The sequence below is a fragment of the Lissotriton vulgaris genome, chromosome 2_1 (assembly GCF_964263255.1).
Source record: "Lissotriton vulgaris chromosome 2_1, aLisVul1.2, whole genome shotgun sequence".
NCBI classification, from domain to species: Eukaryota; Metazoa; Chordata; class Amphibia; order Caudata; family Salamandridae; genus Lissotriton; species Lissotriton vulgaris.
In genome coordinates this window covers 764448555-764468902 of record NC_141687.1, presented here as the reverse complement: position 1 = coordinate 764468902, position 20348 = coordinate 764448555, and the positions used below count along the sequence as shown (strand labels likewise).

The 20348-nt window shown below is 43.8% G+C and overlaps 1 protein-coding gene across 2 annotated transcripts in view; it reads left to right on the top strand.

Annotated features, from left to right (window-relative positions):
* CFAP210 (cilia and flagella associated protein 210) overlaps window positions 1-20348 on the top strand; it is a 227949-nt gene that overhangs the window by 190791 nt on the left and 16810 nt on the right. For both annotated transcript variants that reach the window (XM_086956079.1, XM_086956080.1), the window contains exon 8: window positions 18045-18209. In XM_086956079.1, coding sequence (XP_086812205.1) covers window positions 18045-18209 — 165 coding nt within the window. The remainder of the gene's footprint in view (window positions 1-18044; window positions 18210-20348) is intronic.

Here is a 20348-nt window from a genome sequence, read left to right as displayed (position 1 = left end):
CCTATCTGTCCCTCCTCAGATATGTGAATAATTTGGTTCACCTCTGTCTGAGTATATTTTTCTTTCCTTATCTGTTCCTGCTCAGGGTCTCCAACAATCTCAAATTCCATTTCCTGAGCTTGTTCTTCTATACCTGTCTTGTTCTCTCTAGTTTCTAGATTTTCTAACCTGGTTCTATTTCTTGTTTTGATATTCACATCAGATACGTCAACCCCTGGTATCCAGTCCTCCTGACTTGTGCTTGGTTGTCCTTGATCAGCTACTTCAGAGTCGGTTATTCTAGACTCTTCAGCTGCACAACCTTCAGCATCCTCAACTGCTGGTATCAGTTGTGGATTTTCTTCCTCAGGAGCTGGTACTCTCTTGGTATGACTAGTGTGTATCCAGTTAGGCAAACCTGCACAGTTCACTGCTGTTGTTGTAATCAGTATGACATGTCTTGGTGTATCCCACTTGGGGGCTAGGCACGTCTCTCGGTTGTGATGCTTCACCACCATCTGGTCTCCAGGATTGAGATCATGTGCTTGACACGGCTGCCTGGCAACTGCGTCTTCTCCAACCTGAGAGACAGAATGCCCCAGGTCATCCAATCTTTTACAATAGTCTAATACCAGATCATCAGTTATACTTAACAGTTTATGTCCCATCAGAACAAGAGGTAGAGCATCTGGCCAACACACTGATGTAAATATGCACACCTTTGCCAATCTTGATTTAATTGTGCCATTCATTTGTTCTACCGCCCCAGAAGCCTCTGGAGGGTAAGCACAGTGGAATTTTTGTTCAATCTTAAATGCTTCACAGATCAAACAAATTATTTCATTATTAAAGTGAGATCCTCTATCTGATTCCACTGTTACTGGAAAAGACGAAACATGTAATAAGTTCCCTCAACTGTAATTTGGCAACTGTTATGCTGTCATTTCTTCTGGTAGGATATGCCTTCACCCAACGTGAGAACAAACCTACTATGACAAGAATGTACTTTAATCCTCTACATGGTGGTAACTGAATAAAATCAATCTGCAACCTCACAAATGGTCCCTCTGCTTTTTCGAATCCTCCCCAACTGACCACTGTTTTCCTGCTTGGGTTATTCTGTTGACAAATTCAACATCATTGGCAAAGACGCTCTGCGACAGTCCTAAACTTCAGATTGTACCTATTTTGTCAAAGGAGTCTGATCATGGCATCTCTTCCTATGTGTGTATCTTCCTGGTACATTCTAGCCATTTGTGAGAGCAGGCAGTTTGGCATGACCGGTCTACCATCTGGATAAATCCAGACATCATCTTCTGCTCTCCTGTGACACCCTGTTTTAATCCAAACTTCCTTTTCACTCACTTCCACTTCATCCTGTAAATGTCTTACTTCATCCCATGTTTCTAATGCTGAGATTAGCATAAGTTGCCATCTGATTCTACTCGTTTCAATTTTCTTGTTTACTGCCATTTTGGTTTTGGCACAGTACTGGGCAACTTGGTCAACGTATCGGATACCAGCAGTCACATAGTCATCTCCAGACTGATGTGCAGCACACTTGACCACTGCCACCTCTTTTGGCAATTGTATTGCTTCTAAAAGCTCTTTCACAAATGTTCCATTTTTACTAGGGGTTCCTGAAGAAGTCATGAAATCCCTCTGCATCCAGATTTGGCCAAAGTCATGCACAACCCCCAAACCATACTGACTATCAGTGTAAACAGCTACTCTCCAATTGTTCCCCATTTTACATGCTTTAAATAAAGCTATCAATTTGACTATTCGTGCTGACTTGACTCCTGGTAAATAGGATGCTTCTAATATTCCAGCCAATGTACAGACAGCATAAGCAGCACTTAATCCTCCTTCCTTATGCCCATGCACGAGCCATCTACAAAAAGCTAATTTTCACATTCTTTCAGAGGCTCTTCTTGTATGTATGGGTGAGGTTTGGTACAATATTAAGTAATGTCTAGGCAATCATGCTCAACGTCATCCCTCACTTCTTCTCCATGTACGTCAGGCAATAGGGTAGCTGGGTTTAGAATTGTACATCTGATTATTGTCACATTTTCTGCTCCCAAAATGATTCTTTCATACTTAGTCATTCTACTCGGGGTAAGGTGCTGAATCCTTGGTCTAGTTAAAAGAATCTCCACTGAATGAGGGACATAAACCTTTATGGGTTGTCCCATTACTATGGACTCACTTTGTTCTAGACTCATGCAAGCAGCAGCTACTGCCTTTAAGCAGCCAGGCATTGCTGAGGCTACATGGTCTAAAGTAGCAGAAAAACATGCTACCGGACGTTGCATCAAACCATGTCGCTGAGTTAATACTGACAAAGCACAATTTTCTCGTTCACAACAAAATAATGCAAATTCTTTTGTATAATCTGGCATGCCTAGGGCAGGTGCTTCACATAGACAATTGTGTAATCTCACGAAAGCCTCCATGCTTTCATCATCCCAGACTATTGGGTCCTTTGCTCGCTTTCTTGTCATTTGTATTAGTGGTTTAGCCAGTATGGAAAACTCCACAATCCATTGTCTACAATACCCTACCACACTAAGAAACATTCTGATTTCTCTCTGGGTTTGTGGTAACTGCATTTGCTTTATTATTTTTATTCTTTTAGGTGTCACTCTTCTCGCTCCTCTTCCTAATTAATGTCCTAAATATTTAACTCTAGTCTGACAAAATAGTCATTTCTCTTGTGACACCTGGTCAATGTCGTGGACATAATCATCTTGTGACTTTGATGCAACTAGCAAGTTGTCAATATATTGCACCAAAACTGAATTCCTGGGCATTACTAGTGTTTCTAAACAAAATCTGGTTAAATATCGAAGGGCTCTCTTTGTACCCTTGAGGAACCAGATTCCACACAAAAATACGATTTTCAAATTTAAATGAAAAAAGAAACTGGCTGTCTGGGTGTAATGGGATGGAGAAAAATGCATGACATAAATCAATTAGGGTAAACCATTCTGCATTCCATGGTATTTGATACAGGATCACTGCTGGGTTCGGCACTACAGAACAAGGCACCACAATCGTAATAATTTTTCTTAAATCCTGCACCATGCGATATTTTCCGGTTTCCTAATGCCAATTGTAGGTGAATTACAAGGACTTTTCATTATTTCTTTTAAAATGCACTGTTCAATCATTTGTTCTATTTCTGCCATGACACCTGCTTTAGTTTAGGGGCTCATTTTGTATTGTTTCGTATTTCGGTAGACAGCACCTTCCTTTACAGTCACTTTCACTGGAGCTACATCTGCCATTAACCCTACTTCTTTTCCATTGAAATCCCACACTTCTGGATTTACTGTTAATTTCAACTCTTCAGGTAAGTCATCTTTTGTCACACTGAATACATCTCATCTACTTCTGTAGTGTTTTGCTAGTATGATTTTGTAAATACTATCTTCATCAGTGGTCTGAATCTCAAGACCATCCGGAGTGCAATTAATTGTTGCAATTCGTCTTGCACAATAAGTCTCTTCCTAGCAAATTTACTGAACTAGAATCGCACACTACAAATTTGTGCATTTCCCTAAAATTACCAATGCATACCTCCATGGGTTCTGTGATTGGAGTTCTAATCTGTTTGTTTGAAATACTTACTACTTGGATGGCTTCTCCCGAGAGGGGTAGGTTTGGGACGTCTGCTGTTCTCACAGTAGAGCAGGTAGCACCAGTATCCAATAAAAAGGTGATATCTTTTCCTTCTACCTTCCCATCAATAAATGGACCTGATTGATCTACCGGTAAGGAGGCGCCAAGTACGCACTCCCCCTCAGGCACCGTCATTGATCATCTTCAAAAGAACAACTGTTCTGCAAAAGAAATTGTGAAGTTATAGAATTTATCTTACCACTTTCTCCTGGAAATCCAGCGTCCTCACTGTACTTCGCTCTGTTCATAAAATTTGGCATAAGGGCAGGTGGTAACTGACTCTGTTAATTAACAACCTTTTGCGGTTGACTCATTATCACCTCATTCTGCGTCTGTGGATTTAAAATTGGGCCATTATTATTTTAAATGTTTTTACACTCGTTTTTCCAGTGCCCCAATTTTTCGCACCCATGACTAGGACATTTCTTCTTTGCTTCCTCACTACTCATTTTCCCTTTTTGTTTTCCCCCATTAATTTTTATTTTGGCCATATCCTTTTGTTTGATCATTAGTCTGATTATTTAATTTAATCTCTTGTTGTTCTGCTAATTTTACTTGTGCCCACATTGCCTTTTCTTCTAACTTTTTGCGTCTACTTCCAAATTTAATCTCCACAGTATTTTTCATATTTAAGTATCTCATCTATTGATTTTCCCTGCCAACACAACTTATGCTGCTGAATCATCTGTGAAATGTCAGGTCTTAGTCCAGATACAAACCGATACACAAAATGTCCCATATCTTTATCTCCAATATTCTCAAACCCACCATACTGCTTGAATACCTGTAGCAGGCGTTCATAATAAGCATGCCCAGTCTCATTTATTTATTGCGTTGTTCTGTCTATTTTTATCCAATTTGTTTCTCTTGGAGTAATTTTCCATTTCAAGAAAGTGATCACCTGTTGATATTTCATCATTACCTCCTCTGAAGGAGCTCCCATTTTCTCATCTCTTGGGTATTCATCACTAGGCCAATCAACAGTAATTTTACATTCTGTCCATAAATCTGTAGGCACTACTATATCAAACAGACCATCTAAATCTTTCAACAAAACTTTAGAAACTTTTACAAATCGTTAAACCTGTCTACACCATTCAACTGGCTTTTCTCTTAATTTCGGAAGTCATTAGTAAATGACAAAATATCTTGTTGGGTCCATGGAACATGTACATATCCTCCTCCTGGTACCTCTCTCATTGGGCATAATCTTTCTGTCTTTTTAGTTTCTCTTAATAAATATTCAGATGTGGTCCAATTTGCCAGTGCTTCCTCCTTTTTCTTTGCCTACCAAGTGTTCCACCTGTCTAATTCTCCCCATTTTTCAAAATTGTCATTAGTTCCTCAATCTGTCATTTTATTCCGGACATATACATATTTGTAAGTAAAATCTGCTCTGTATGGTTTCTGTAATACCTTCGATCTCCCTATTTTAATTCCCATCTCAGAAGTAAGCTCTGTCAATTTTTCATGAAACATTTTTACGTTCCTTGTTATGCTCCTGCATATGAACAACAATTCTTCACTGTACGCATTTAGCCTGTTTATTCCTACATTTCCAGCTACAATTTCTTCCAGTTCTACCTTTATTTTGAAAATATCTATAATCTTAGGTTGTTGATTCGGTTTGTCTATTCCTTGTGCCTACCTTTCTAATTCTTCTGGTGGTACTATTGTGGCACTTTTAGTTCCGGTAGATGTTTCTAATTGTATTTCTTTTGAACAACTCTTTTCGTGGTTTCACTTATTTGTTCTCTTATCAGTAAATCCATTAGAGATATTACCAATTCGCATTCACTGACTTGATCTTCAATTATTAGGTTCTCTTTTCTAGGTTCTATTATTGGAGTGGCCATAACTGGTGGTTTTGGACAACTTCCCTTACCCTCATACAATGGGACAACAGGACCTATAGTCACTGGTATAGTTAACGCTTCAGGGTGTGCACCTAATTGGGTTATTTTCTGTATTAATTCTTCTCTATTTTTGTTTATTGCTTCTCTTTCTTTCTCTTGAAGTATCCTTCCGTTTATTGAGTCATGCAAAATCTGAGGAACCAATGGTGTTTCTAAAGCGGGGGCACTTGGAATAGTTTTACTAGGTTCCCTCTGGTATGGCGGAGGATTCTTTGTTAGACTATCTTCCATAAACTCATCTTCTGATTCCCCACAACCTGTCATTCTTAAATGCTTAGTTTTTCCTCTACAATTGCCTTCTGACTGTTCCTCTAACATTAATACAGGATACAGTCCTTCCGTAACCATTTCCTGTCTCCATTGTTTGATTTATTCCTCACGTGATTCACGCACTCGTTTAGGATAGATTCCTCTATAACTCATTGTACTTATAGATCTGTCTCGTTAAAATGCCTCTGTTTACCATTCTTCTACAGCTTCATACTGTCTTAGCCTAGGTCCAGGCTCTAATTCATTCATCATTGTCCTAAATTCTGAAGAATTCTCCCATTCAACGTGCCATTTTCTGGGAAAGCCAATATTCAGTCAATTTTTGTATACTCAATCCAATTTTCTAACCACAAGCAGGTATGATAGCCTCTTTCCATCATCATAAATGAGGCAGGAGTCCTAGGAGAAAGAATAAGACTTCCCTCTCTAGATTTAATTGGTTTATCTTTCTTAAAGTAATTTTTTTTATTTTCTGCATAAACGACATTTTTCTTTCGTTTCCGTACATTTTTATATATTCTTCTCTTACAAAACCTAAATATATCCTATCTGGGCGATTCCCTATTAACGTTGGATCATATTTCCACATACAAACTCCACTGTCTAGTACTATTACTGCTTCTATTTTATTAACCGATTTGTCCTTTTGTTTACACTCAAGTTTCTCCAATCCTGTTTAAGCTTTTATTCTTTTATCCAATCTACCTCAAATTTACAAAATCCACTCAGCCAATACTAGCGCAGCTCTATTGTGACGTCAGTATCACTCCTTGCTACTGACCCCTCCTTTACAAAACCTCGTAAATCACACACCTGCTGTTTCAACCAATCACCGCGCGACACTCTGTGACGTCAGCGCAACTCCGGCAACTGAACCTCCCTTCACAAGGTAATATGAAAACTTATTTTCTTTTAACCTTTCATCAAAATTTTCATTAATAACAACATAAAAACATTTGCTACTCTGTCTGTTTCATTAATCTAAAGAATAGTTGATTTCTTTTACTACGAGTAAAACCTTCCACTTACTCTTCATACACTGCGAGTAAAACTTTTCCGCTTACTCTTCACCCAAGCTCAGAAGAACCTGCTACTCCTCTAGTGTTACCCTTTCTAGATGATATAACCCCAAAGTTTCACCAGTGAACTCTTTGCTAACAATCACTCTCACTTATTCACAAATTATTTGAAAACCAGACGAGTAACCTCACTGCAGTGTGGCTTCCATTCACCACCCGCTATACACTTCCAGGGAAATTTTCCAGACAACATAAAACAATATACAAATGGGTTTGTTAGAACATAAATCGACAACCAATAATAACCAAACTAATCAATAAAAACCCTATCTCTGCTACCAGTAAACTGATCCAGCGGGCTACCAACCTGCGAAAATCTATCACCATACATTTATCTGGCCACATATAGGCTGGCTAACATCGCTGGGGGTCAAGGTTTAAAAATGCTTTAATTTAGATTAGTTATCTATCATTTCTCTAATCCTTCACTGATCATAAAACCTTTCTTTAAGTCAATGGATCTATTTAGTTGAATAGTAATTGACGATATGCCATAGGTTCATTTATCTTTTAGAATCAATTGTTTTTATTGTGTGGTAAAACATTGCGATACACAGCTCATCTGCCTACATCAACTTGCCGGCAGAGCGTAATCTCTAGCAAGCTACACAGCATACGGGCCTACAACCCGGAGGGCGGCCCTGCGACAAAGAGCTCAAATCTTAATAACTATCAAGGTAATGGCACTAGAACCACTTTTAATTATCTGAAAACAAACAACAAAAAGAAAGAAATGGAAGACAAACACCCACCCACTTACTCCCTGCTCCGCATCAGCCTCAAACTCCACCAATCACCTCCAAACATCTCCATAAGCCCCAAACTCCCTCGCCACTCCTTCAGGTAGCAGCCACAGCCCCCCTGGGTTCCAAAGGAATGTGCTGCAGTATTTGTATTAGAGGGACAAGGGAAACCCAAAAGGATAAGCACTAGGGTCCTTGGGCAGGAAGCTATTGTACAGAACAGAGGACCCTAGTAATTAAGGATCGTGTGAGAAATAGACATACACTAAATAGTATGTATGACCTCTGTCCAGCCGGACAGGATTTAATTTATTAGCTTTTTTATGTTAGTTCATATATACAACATTTATACAAGAGTGGGCACAACCTGTGACCCACAGGAGACAAGACAAAACAAGTGAAAAAAATTATGAAAAAAGCGAACAAAGCGGTCTGTACTATTATTCAGTTTTGCAGACTAGAATACTTTTGTAGCAATCCATTGTTCTAGACATTTCTTAAATTCAAATAAACATATGGTGCATTAAGGTCGACGACGTTTCGATGCAGCTTGCGAATACATGCATCATCATCAGGACAAAAACAATGTATCATGTTTGTCTTGGAAAGTATTTCAACATTAATAAAGCAACTTGGTGTATAGTTTAGAGTCCCAGTATTTGTAGGTACTCCTAGCATGTGACATCCCTCAAACTTTTAGAAAGAAGTTGTAAGAAGGGACCCCATAGCTTCACATAGTCGGCACCCTTCCCATCCAAACCCAGCGAAAGACGTTCCATAGCCAAGAGGTGCCAAAGCCTTTGAATCCAGTCCCGCGGGACCGGCATCTCCGGGGAGCCCCATTGCGCCAGTAGGACCTGTCGGGCCGCAAGCAAAGTCAGTGCAATCTGTCTACCCCTCAGCGAGCGCAGTGGAAAAGACTTGGGATGGGGAAGTCTCAACAACGTGTGCTCAGGCGCCCACAGGAACGTGATCTGGAAAGCCACATCCAGATCATCGAGTACCGCCTTCCAATACCGCACCAGCTTCGGGCAGTGCCATAACAGGTGTATCAAAGTGCCCGATAGGCCACACCCCGCCAGCAGAGGCTTGTCTTCGCTGCGTCCCATGTCTTGATACGCGCCAGTGTGTAGTACCAATAAGTGGCCCCTTTATAGGCAGACTCAATACCCGTAGTGTTAAAGGCCGTGTGGTGCACGCGATAAAAGATGTGATCCCATTCCTTACGCGTCAAGGGGCGCTCTAACTCTGTCTCCCACCTAACCTGCGCCTTCGTACGTTGCTTCTTGGCTTGCAACTGAATCATCGCGTATAATTCAGATATGAGTTTGCGGTCATCTTTCTTGCACACTAACCATCGCTCAAAAGTGCTCAAAGGACGGGACATGGATGCAAAGTTAGACGGCTGGATCACCCAGTAGGTAGGTGGAAGTATTCTTTACATAATTGGGGGAAAGGGATCAGGCCCTCTAGGTCAAAGAGGGAGCCCACTCTCTTACAGCCCTCCTCCCGCCAGCGGTGGAAAATCCGGGTTATTACAATGGGAGTCATCGGGGATGGAAATGTAGTCTAGCCTTTTCGCTGCGATAACTGGTCCCAGGCTTTCAGAGTCGGAGCGGTCACCGGGGAAGAATATAAGCCCCACGCCCGACATTTGCACGGTAACCACAGTTCGTGCCAAATGTTACAGCCCGCCACTGTCTGGTCCATAAAGTTCCAGTGCTTACTGGACAAGGGCCTGTTCCACTCCACGATATATCGGAGACAGGACGCTTGATAGTAAGCCGTCAGCAAGGGGAAGCCCAGCCCACCCGCAGCCTTTGGGGCAGTAACGATAGAGGATGCCAGCCTCAGCCACTTGTTGCCCCATAAGAACTGATTAAGGAGTCTCTGCAGTTTCTGGAGCGAGCCCGGAGGGGGATTCAGAGGCAGCATCTGGAAAAGATAGAGGATCCGCGGAAGGACTGTCATCTTCACTGCGGCTAGTCTTCCAAGCCAGGCCAAGTTGCGGCGGGACCAGTCAGAGAGGGCTTTGGTGGTTTGATCTACCAGTAGCCTATAATTAAGGGAGACTGTTGTAGCGATAGAGGAGGTCAGCCGGATACCCAGGTCTTGAATATCAGAGTGTACCCACTAAAAAGCGAAGTCCTGCTGCAGGTCTTGTACGTCTACGTTGTGAACGGAGATGTTAAGGATTTGCGATTTCGAAAAATTAACTTTGAAGCCCGCGACCTTTCCAAATTGAAGGAGTTCCTCCGACAGATACCGCAGGGAGGAATGAGGCTGAGTAAGCGACAGAATAACATCATCCGCATATAAGCTAATTTTATGCGTATCAGCACCAAACTGAATCCCTGCAATACCCGCATTGGACCGGACACGGTGGGCAAAAGGCTCCATGTAGAGCACAAAAAGTAGCGGGGATAAGGGACACCCCTGTCGTGTCCCTCTAGTGATAGGGAAGTGAGCCGATTTGCACCCATTCACTCGCACCGCCGCCTTGGGGGCTGAATAGAGGCACCGCACCCAACGTACAAAATTGTCACCCATCCCGAAGGCCTTCAAAACCATGAACAGATAGTCTCAGTCTACCCGGTTGAAGGCGTTCTCTGCATCAATGGAAAGGAAACAGGCCTGAGCCCGGGACCGATGAACCAAATCCATAAGGTGGAGAAGCCGTTTGGTATTATCCCCCCCCCCTGTCGCGTCGGAATAAAGCCCGCTTGGTCTGGATCTATAATTCCGTCCATTACTGGGCTAAGCCTCTCCGCTAGAACACTCGAAAAAAGCTTAGCATCAATGTTGAGGAGAGATATCGGTCTATAAGAACCGCAGTCTTTAGGATCTTTTCCCTGCTTGAGAATGACCGTGATCGCTGCCTCTGACATGGAGGGGGCCACCTCTCCTGTGTCAAGAAAGGAGTTGAACAGGCGAGTTAAAAGGGGAGCTAGCTCCACACAGTAGGTTTTATAAAATACGGCAGAGAAACCATCCGGCCCCGGGGATTTAGCTACTTTCAGCCAAGCAATTGCAGTTATGACCTCCTCTATGAGGATCGCAGAATCTAAGGCCTCTGCGGACGTCTGGGTAATAGGCTCAATGGCGCAGGTCGCCAAATATTCCGATATTCCCCCAAAGTCCACCTCCTCCGCCCTGTACAGGCCCTGATAAAACTGTCGAAAGAAATCCACAATGAGGGCGTCAGTGGTTTGTTCGACTGCCTGAGGTTCTGTAATAGCCTGTATGGCCGTTAACTGGGCTCTTGTCCGCAATTTATGCGGCAAAAGCCTCCCCCCTTTGTCCTCGCTAAGGTAAAATTTGCGACGCAAGCGTAATAAGGCGTGTTCAGCTCTATCTAAATCAAGGTGCTTCAACATGCGCCTCTTCGTCTCCAGCTCCCTCCACACTCTCGGACCCCCGTCCTCTTATGTATCGCTTCCAAGGCACCCACCTCCCGCTCTAGCTCAGCACGCTTTTCTCTGCGCAGCCGCGCATACGTTGCCGCAAGCGCAGTAAACTCCCCCCGCACCAGTAGCTTCAACGCCTCCCATACTGACTTTAGCGATGCATCTTCCAGGTAATTTTCTGCAAGATAGTTAGTAATAGTATGGCGTATTCGCGTGACCACCGATTCCGAATGAAGCAGGGAGTCACGAAGGCGCCAGCCTTGTGACTGCGGAAGCGGGCAATGGGGGGTGATTTGAACCGAAATGAGGGCATGATCTGAAAGTGAGCGTGGAGTAATATCCGCTCCTGATAAGTGGGGTAGAAGAGGGGACGTAGCTAAGAAATGATCTAAGCTTGCGTACGTCTTATGTGCTGCAGAATAATAGGTGTAGTCGAGCTCTAGAGGGTGTTGGACGCGCCCGACATCATGTAATCCCCCTTCAGAGAGCCACTGCCTCCCCCCTTGTGACATCGCCCCTGCCTGATAAGACCTCTCCTCTGACCTGTCCATCCCAGAGTCCATCCCAACATTCAAATCCCCACCCACGAGAATCGAAGCATCAGGGGACGCTAAAGCTTCAGCTAGGGTCATCCTCAGAAAAGGCTCTTGTCGTACGTTCGGGGCATACAACGACCCAATAGTTAGCTGCGTCTCCCCCCATTGGATGCGGACCACTAAAAACCTACCCTTAATGTCAGCAACCTGGGAAAGGACTTTACAGTGTGCGCGAGTGCTAAAGAGGATTGCTACCCCATGTTTCTTGGCCAGGCCTGAGGACCATAGTTAAAGGGGGAACCGCTTATCCCTCATCCGCTTAACATCCTTGGAGAGAAGATGCGTCTCCTGGAGCAGGCAAACCTCCCCCCCCCCCCCCCGCATTCTCCAAGAGGGATAGGATGGCTGAGCGCTTAACAAGGTTATTTAAGCCCCTAACATTCAGGCTCACAATCTTTAAATACCTACCCATACCACCCACAGGAGAAGGGAGAGCTAAAGCATTTGGCTGTGCCACCCCTTCCAAGTGGACAAGGACACACTAACTGTTGCCCGGGTCCTCGCCAGACCCTGTGGAGAACTGATGCAGAACCCCAACAACAACCCTAAAACCCCAAGCCCCAAACCCCAACACAAAAATACCCAGGAGAGTAGAAGACTCAAACGTCGCCCAGAGTGACAACAGTCCTTCATACAGACCCAACTACCTTTGGAACATGACACCATCATTTAACACTACCGGCCCTGATACAGGACACCTTCCCCTACAGGGACAAAGAGAATCAGCAAATCCTCATCAGGGATCAGCCTGCCTCCGGCGCCAGATAAAGACCCAACCGATGCCAGCTTTGCGGGCCTCAAGAGGCCCAAGAGTTATCAGTCACAAGCACCACAGAGGTGACAGCAGCCTCCCTCTCCAGTTGACTTGCGGATACATCCGGCCTCGCAGGCGGAGGGGACCTTCCCACACGCTGCCATTCAGTGGAACGCCTGCGCCGCCTGGCAGGCGACCCGTCACCTCCAGGCGGGGTTCGGACCGTTCCAATCCCAGGATCTCAAAAGCATTGTCTAGGGAGCGAATCATAAGAAGCCTGCCCTTATGCTTGAATATAAGTTGAAATGGATGACCCCATGATTAGGGGATGCCTTGCTCACGGAGGTGATTAGTGATGGGCTTAAGGTTCCTATGCTTGGCAAAGGTAGAGGCCGCCAGCTACCACCTCACAAGGCCGCACCTCAACAGGCCTCATCTGCCGGGGAGCGCCGACGCGCCGTCACCACTGGCCAGCGCACTGGGCCTCGAAGCGGGAGAATGGCGGTTGCTGTCCGAGGGGGCCCACCGGCCACCGCAGCGCCAGGCCTCCCGCCGTCCGCTGACCGAGAGCACAGCCCCACACCAGCTGCTCCCCCACTCCTCACCTCGCGGGACACCAAGCCCCGGTCCTTGACTCAGTTCACCGCTCCTCCGGGGCATCTGTTGTTCACGGGGGGGAGGTCCACCAGCCGCCACCGCACCTTGCCACCTCACACCAGGTCCGGGTTGCTAGAAATCACCACTGCGCCCGGGTCCTGTTCACGTCTGCTAGAATCATTGGGCCCCAGAGGGGGAGAAATGGCGGCTGCATTAGGCCACACCACACAGGGTGCAGCTACCCGGGATCTCCCCCGTGTCGCGTCCTTCGCTCACAGTGCAGGTTTTTCAGAGCGCTTACTCTCCGGGGGGGGCGCACCAGCTACCACCTCTCAAGACCGCACGTCTCCAGGTCTCAGCTGCCGGGGAGCGCTGCCGCGCCTGGGTCTCCATCACCACTGTTCAGCGCACTGGGCCTCGAAGTGGGAGAATGGCGGCAGCTGTCCGGGGGAGGCCACCAGTCACCGTAGCACTAGGCTGCTTTTCACCATGTTGCGGCTGCCTGGGATCACCACTCGGCTCCGTCTCTCTCTACCACCGCTTACAATATAGGGCCCCGGGGCAGCAAAATGGCGGCCACTGTCTGGACCCACCGCAGATCACTCAGTGTCACCCCCGCTCCCCCGGGCCAGCTGCTCAATCCGGCACTTCCCCACACGTGCCCTGGCAGTCGAACCTCCACCAGGGGGTCGAAGCACCTCCGTTGAGCCACGAAGCAGGAGACTGACCTCGCAGCCCGCGCGGTCAAGTCCACGTGGCCGAGCCAGGCCGGGTCTTGCAAAGGGGCCAAAGAACCGTCCTAGCTTCCAAAAGGAGGTTCCCTCCGGGTTCCGGAGCATGAGGGGAGGCTGCACACCCCCACAGTCCACTCAGATTGGCATCAGAAGGGCCGATAAACAACACTGAATGCTGGTGGCGCCGGAGGGACAGGGAAACACGTCCTTCTCTGCCGCCATCTTAGCCACGCCCCTCTTCATTTATCTTTTACCCTATTAAAAGAACCACAGGCTCTGGTAAGTTTTGAATGTTTATCTAATTATCATATGAGCAAAGCGAATTACAGTGTTAACTCCATCTTTCCGAGGAAGTAGATCTTTACCAAAATTTAGTATTCTATTTCAATGAAAACTATCACAACGACAGTACCTCAGGAAAAGGAGGATAGAGAGAGAGAGAAGTACATCGACACAATACGCAGTTATATTTACCTAGATGGCGTGGGATCAGACCCCTCTGGCCAACAGTTAATGGGTCCCCTGGGAATAGAACAGGTGAAACGGACTTCAGGACAGGCTAGATGACCTCTTCTGGATTAGACGCCTGCATCTCGCCCCTCTCTGACACTTACTTCCTCCTCGATTCTTCTGCAACCTTCTTCTAATAATCTTCCTCCTTCATTCTTCCGCGATCTTCTTCTAATAATTTGGCTTTAGAATTCTATGCTGCTTCTTCAAATATTCTATCAGCATTCGGACAGCATCTCAGTCTCTCAGCGCTTCTTGATGCAATTGCTCTAACTGTGCTAACTAACTACCTCAATTATACTTTCCTAAAGGCATGTACCACCCCTAAATGTTTCAAATCTATGAAACTCCTAATTCTGATTGGACAGACTGGGGGGATGATTATCAACCCATGCTAAGTTTTTAATAATTTTCTTTAGTTCATTGTTTTAAGTTCCCGCCCATTAATTTGTTCTTCCATGCTTTATTTCCCATCCATATTTCAATTTTACTTACAACATTGTATACAATTTACAGTTGTTCATTGATTATTCAGGATGTCCAGCTGGTTTCCATGGCATCTACCGAGAACATCCTTGGACGAGATTCAAGCTTTGACATCACTGTTTCTGGGTTGCCGTCTTTGTGCATGAGTGAGGAATCACGTGGGGTGCAGGCTTTAGCATCATTCAGAGGCCAATATACGAACTAATAGAGAGGTCAGAAGACAAATTATTAATTTCAAAATAAAATTATTTCACTGTATACCACCTATCTCCACTCTAATCCTGTTCACTTTTAAAGACATGCATTAGCATTTAGTATGTAGCTCATTTTAGTTTCGGCAAAGCAGATGCTTAGCATGTTAATTCCAAAACGGCCATTTTAGATTCTTTTGCGCAGAAGCAGAATTTTCTCTCCGAGCATAAAGACGTCATGCAATTAACAAATGCGCAATAGATCTTTCTGCATTTGCAGCCATTTTAAGACATATTCATGTTATTCGTTTGTAGAACACATTGGCAAGCTTCCCCTATTTATATTTATATATGAAATGTGGTGCATATTAGTATCAAAATACATTATTAATACTTTGTTACGGGGTTATATGAGAGGATTGCATCCAAGCAAGTCTCTTCTATACGAGTCCTTCCTCCATCAGAGATGCTCAATCTTTTTAATATTGGTTGCAAGGCATCTATCAACTAAAAAATAATCTGATATTGAAAAGTTATAGTATTTTTTGCTGTGATATGTGTACCCTCTCACCTTCCCTCTCAAATGTCTCCACACATTTAATAAATCCAAATCCTGAATCATACTTTTCAACACATTCCTCATTCTGGGCACAGAGGCACTCGCCCTCCATGTTGACCGGTCCAATACAGGATCCATCAGCACATTAAAATCCTTGCCCACAATTGCAGGAGCTGACATATCCGCAAGCCTCAGTTCTAATTCTATAATATGCTGTGGATCGTCCTCATTTGGTCCACAAAACCCAACACATATGAAATTTCTATCTGCCCATTTTATTCGAACTAAAGCTCATCTGCCGTGCTCGATGACATAAGCTCGATTCCACTTCCACTCCCAATTAGAATTGCGACTCCCTTACAACATAGTGCTTGATTAGAAGCAATGACAGTTTGGACCCATCCACACCTCCTAAACAACTCCTTGCTTTCACTTGCTAGTAAATGCGTTTCCTGTAAAATCATAATTTGTGCCTGTCTATCTTATAAATACTCCATCACTTTCCTCTGTCTGGATTTAGCCCGAAGACTAATCACGTTCCATGTAAGTATGTCAATACTCTGAATTTTAGCCATGATATTCCCTGGCATATTCTACTTCCTGCTTCATTACTACTTTATTACATTTCTCCTGCATAGGAGGTTCTGAGGACTAAGATAACGTTTTCTGACATGTCTACTTAGCAACATAGCATCTATGCATGCCTTAAATGGGCCTTCCAATGAAAAGAAAAAGCAACAGTTCTATTTAGCCACTCCTGCACCACCAACAATGGCCAATAATAGAGATTCTAGCCTGCCTATTGGTTTGATGAGGTCAACTTAGGTTTTGTGATTGATGGTGACCTTACATTGAATGACCTTTTGCAAGGGCCATCAATGTAGAGGGAAAAAATACAGTTCTATTTACCCAGTCCAGTGTTGGTAATAGTCATCAACAATAGGCTGTCCAGAATGTTTCATTGTTTGTTGATGTCAGCTTGGATTTTGAGACATTTTGTGACATCATTTATAGGATGGCTCCATTAAAATACCCTCAATTTCACAAATTCTTGCACAGTCTTGAGTGTGGTCTATGTTTGATGGACAGCAACGCTCTCCTCCAATGCAGAACATTTGCCAAATCTCTTATCAATTACCATTCTCTTAGCATTCTCAGGGTTACACATTTGACCGTTTTTTAATGCTGCCTTCACCCAAAACAGAAACACTTTTTATTTTAAAAACAAAAATGTAGACTCTAGTTTCATCAATGCTTTTTAAGAATAGGATGAGACAAAGTCTTGAACTCCGGGCCCCTGAGGCAAATGACTCAAGACCCCAATTTACAGTGGTTTTTGAATATGTTATTTACCTTAGATGTAAAAATAAGCAACTGTGCTTGGAAATTTCTCATTCTGGTTCACAGGAGTAGAAACATTTGCAAAATTGACCTACAATATCAGAAAATCTGCCACTGATAGCTTGTCCATCATTGTAAATTGAGGGTTTTGGACGGAAAGGCAGCAAATCAGGGGACAGGTTCAAGGAGTAACAGATAGACGAAAGACTTCTGTTGGGTTCTTGCACAGAAGGTAATTTTCCTAGTAGGCAGAAATGGATTTTCTTATCTAACTACAAGGTTTCATAACTCTTTGCATAGCTTTTTATCCCCTGATCCACTGTTTTCAGTATTTCATTCATCTTGAAAAATGAGTGGGTGCATTTCCCTTTAACTCTGTGGTACACAGCAGCTTGTGCTAGTGCCTGTACTTGACAGGCATCGTCGGACTGACTTGTACACAGATGTCATCTGGCTTAAAAGAGAGTTCACTGTGCCACTGGAACCAAGGTGCACCCGAATGAAGAGGCCCAAACCCGGCTGAAGTTGGTCTTTGGATATTTTTGTTCCGGTTCAGAGAGCACCGGGCTTGGAAGATTGGGCTGGACTGTGCCTACTGGAGCAGGACCAAGGCTGATATGCATATGGCTGAGTCTAATCTGAGGTGGGACAGTGGGCACAAAACCAAAAGTGATGGGTTGGAATGAACTGCCAGTGGATAGGAATATTTGGAAGCCTTTCTTCCATCCTTTTTGTGTGTTAGATGTATCTCTAAATCATCATCATATCTGCAGAATAATTGTTTTGAAGTCGATGAAACATCAAATTCACTTTGCTTTGTACATTTTATTCCTTAACTCACTCTTTTACTAATTAATGTGCATATGGTTTTACACTTCCTTTCGATTGTTATGATTTTTATTAATCGGACAATAAAGATTTACATTAGTGTGTTCGATTTGAAGAAGGAGACATGCAGTTGACAGCCCCAATACCGTCCCTGGTTCCATAGATTTAATCCTTCTTGCTGATCAGAGTGCTGAGATTATTCTAGGTTTGGACGGAAATTCATTCTTTATGCGAGTGGCCACTTCGCTTTAAGCCACTTATTGTATTGTATTTGTTTTGTGTGTTGCTGCGTTCACCACCAAGATAGGTACTGGCGAGCCAGATGCTCATGATGATTCCCTTAGTTATTTCTTTTTCACACATTCAGATAAAGAAAAAAGAAGACGAGGCAAAGGAGGAAAAAATAAAAGGCCTGCAAACTCTTTATGCCATGAAACAAGCAGAACAAGTGTTCATGTTCCATGAACAGGAAAAAGTGAAAAGACAAGAGGAAGAAAGTAAAAAGACACAACAAGTTCATATCAAGCAAATGGTAAATATTGAAAATGTTGATTTCCTGAGTTGTGCTGTAAGTTCTGCCCTCTATACAATTATTAGAACTGGGGTGACAGGAGCGAATTATTATAATGGCATTAGATAGCACACAACCGGTGGCATCATAAATAGTTTTTTTTTTATTTATTGCTGGTAATTGCCAATATGGCCATTTCACAACAGAACGCTTCACATGCAACATCTGCCTAGGGTCCTCAAATCCGCTCATCTGCAGTAAATGCCACCATCACCTCTGTACTCCCACTAGGCTGGGCAGTACATCCTTATCCTTTTCCTTTAGCTCTCTTGACTGCACTCTCCCTGCCAGTTTTAGAAACATGAGCTGGCACATTACTCACACCTAAGAGAACAATACAACCAGTCATCAGCAAGAAACAAAACAAAACCTCTCAAAGTGATGACAACCTTCCCATGATTGATTGTGCAGATTCATAGAATGCCAATCCTGAGAAAGTACATCAGCTAATCTGTTAAATACATTTTTTCTAGATGAATATCATTTACCATTTGGTAGAAACCAATTGATAGAATGTCATTTTTTTCAAAAATGACTTATACATGTGCGCATTTTGTAAGATATAAATGTCATTTATCGTTAAAATTGATTATCCTTGGAGATTTTTTACAAGGATTTCTCCTCCTCTTGCCTCCCTTTTCTCTTGATTACTTTTTTAGTGAACTGACAATCATTCGCAAACCCCTATTTTTTCACCCATTTTTAACTGTATTAATATTTGCTTCTCCTATGCTCCCTTTCAGGTCTGGCTTGACAGTGCAGCTGTCACCAGACCTTATGTGATCAACCTGAAAAAGAGCTTCCAGGAGTACAATAGAGAGGGACTCTGGCCCCGCTCACATGTTAGAGGATGGGCAGAAGTTGTATGCTTCTACACAAAAGAATTGGCAAAGCCAATAGGTCTCACCTATGCAAGAGCTATAGGCTCTGCCAATGTGTTTTAGCCATGTAGTACACCAGTATGGCTCCTATTCAGCATGGCTAAAAGTTGGTGGCATAGAGGAGAGTAGCATGGCTTGGAGCGTGGAGTATGGTAGAGTGGAGTTTGGTAGAGTGGAGTTTGGTAGAGTGAAGTGCTGAAGAGTGATATGGAAGGGCATAGAGTGAAGTGGGGTAGAGTGGAGAAGAGTGTCAGAGTAGAGTGGCATAGAGTTGAGTGGCATGGAGTGGAGTAAAATGGCATAGAGGGAGTTGAGTGGAGTGTCATGGAATGTCTTGTACTAGTCATGGGCTGGACGGTCATGGAGTAGAAGGTCATAGAGTGAAGTGTCGTTGAGTGGAGGGTCATGGATTAGTGGGTCATGGAGTTGAGGGTCATGCAGTGGAGTGGAGAGTCGATCGTGGATTAGAGTGAAGGGGTTGGAGTAGAGTGAAGTGGCATTGAGTAGATCGGTGTCGCACAACCAGTATCCAACAAGATTGTCACATAAATCCCCTCATTTTGAAGTCAGCGAAAGAAAAGTTAACAGCATGCTCCCTCAGAAGACACAGCTTGACAATTGAATGCCTAGTAAATGGGACAAGATAAGAGCAAAATGTAAAGGCCTCTTTACAGAATGCTGGTACTCATAGATGAATACAAGGAGCGATGGTAAACAAGTTTTGCTCCGAGAAGGGACAAAGACATACTGAACAGCCTAAAATAAATAAAGCCAGCAAATAGCAGGCAAGTATGAGTTACAAAACACAAAGCCAATGGTAAGCAATGCGTGGCATGCATGCCCAGGGAAGCTTTCAGAATGTCCCCAAGAAGTATTTTTGCAACCAGACAGCTGCACTGTCTGGTAGGCTTTGATCTAAAAAGGAGCTTACCATCCAAGAGCTGTAATAATTTGTTTATCAAGTTGTGTGATCCAGAGCTCTTTATCAAGTCTAGCTTATATGTTATAACAGATCTTGACCTTTAGATCAAACACATACAACGCTATATGTCTCCTAGATAATTAGATAACTGTGATGTTTGTTCTTCTCTAGCAGACTTTGCAGGTGGGAAGAGGGCAGCCAGGAGGAAAATGGGGCTGTGTTGCAGTCCCAGCCGCACCCCTTCCCAGACACCTTAACATGTCACTCCTTGCGAGAACTTTTTTTTTATGTCTAATT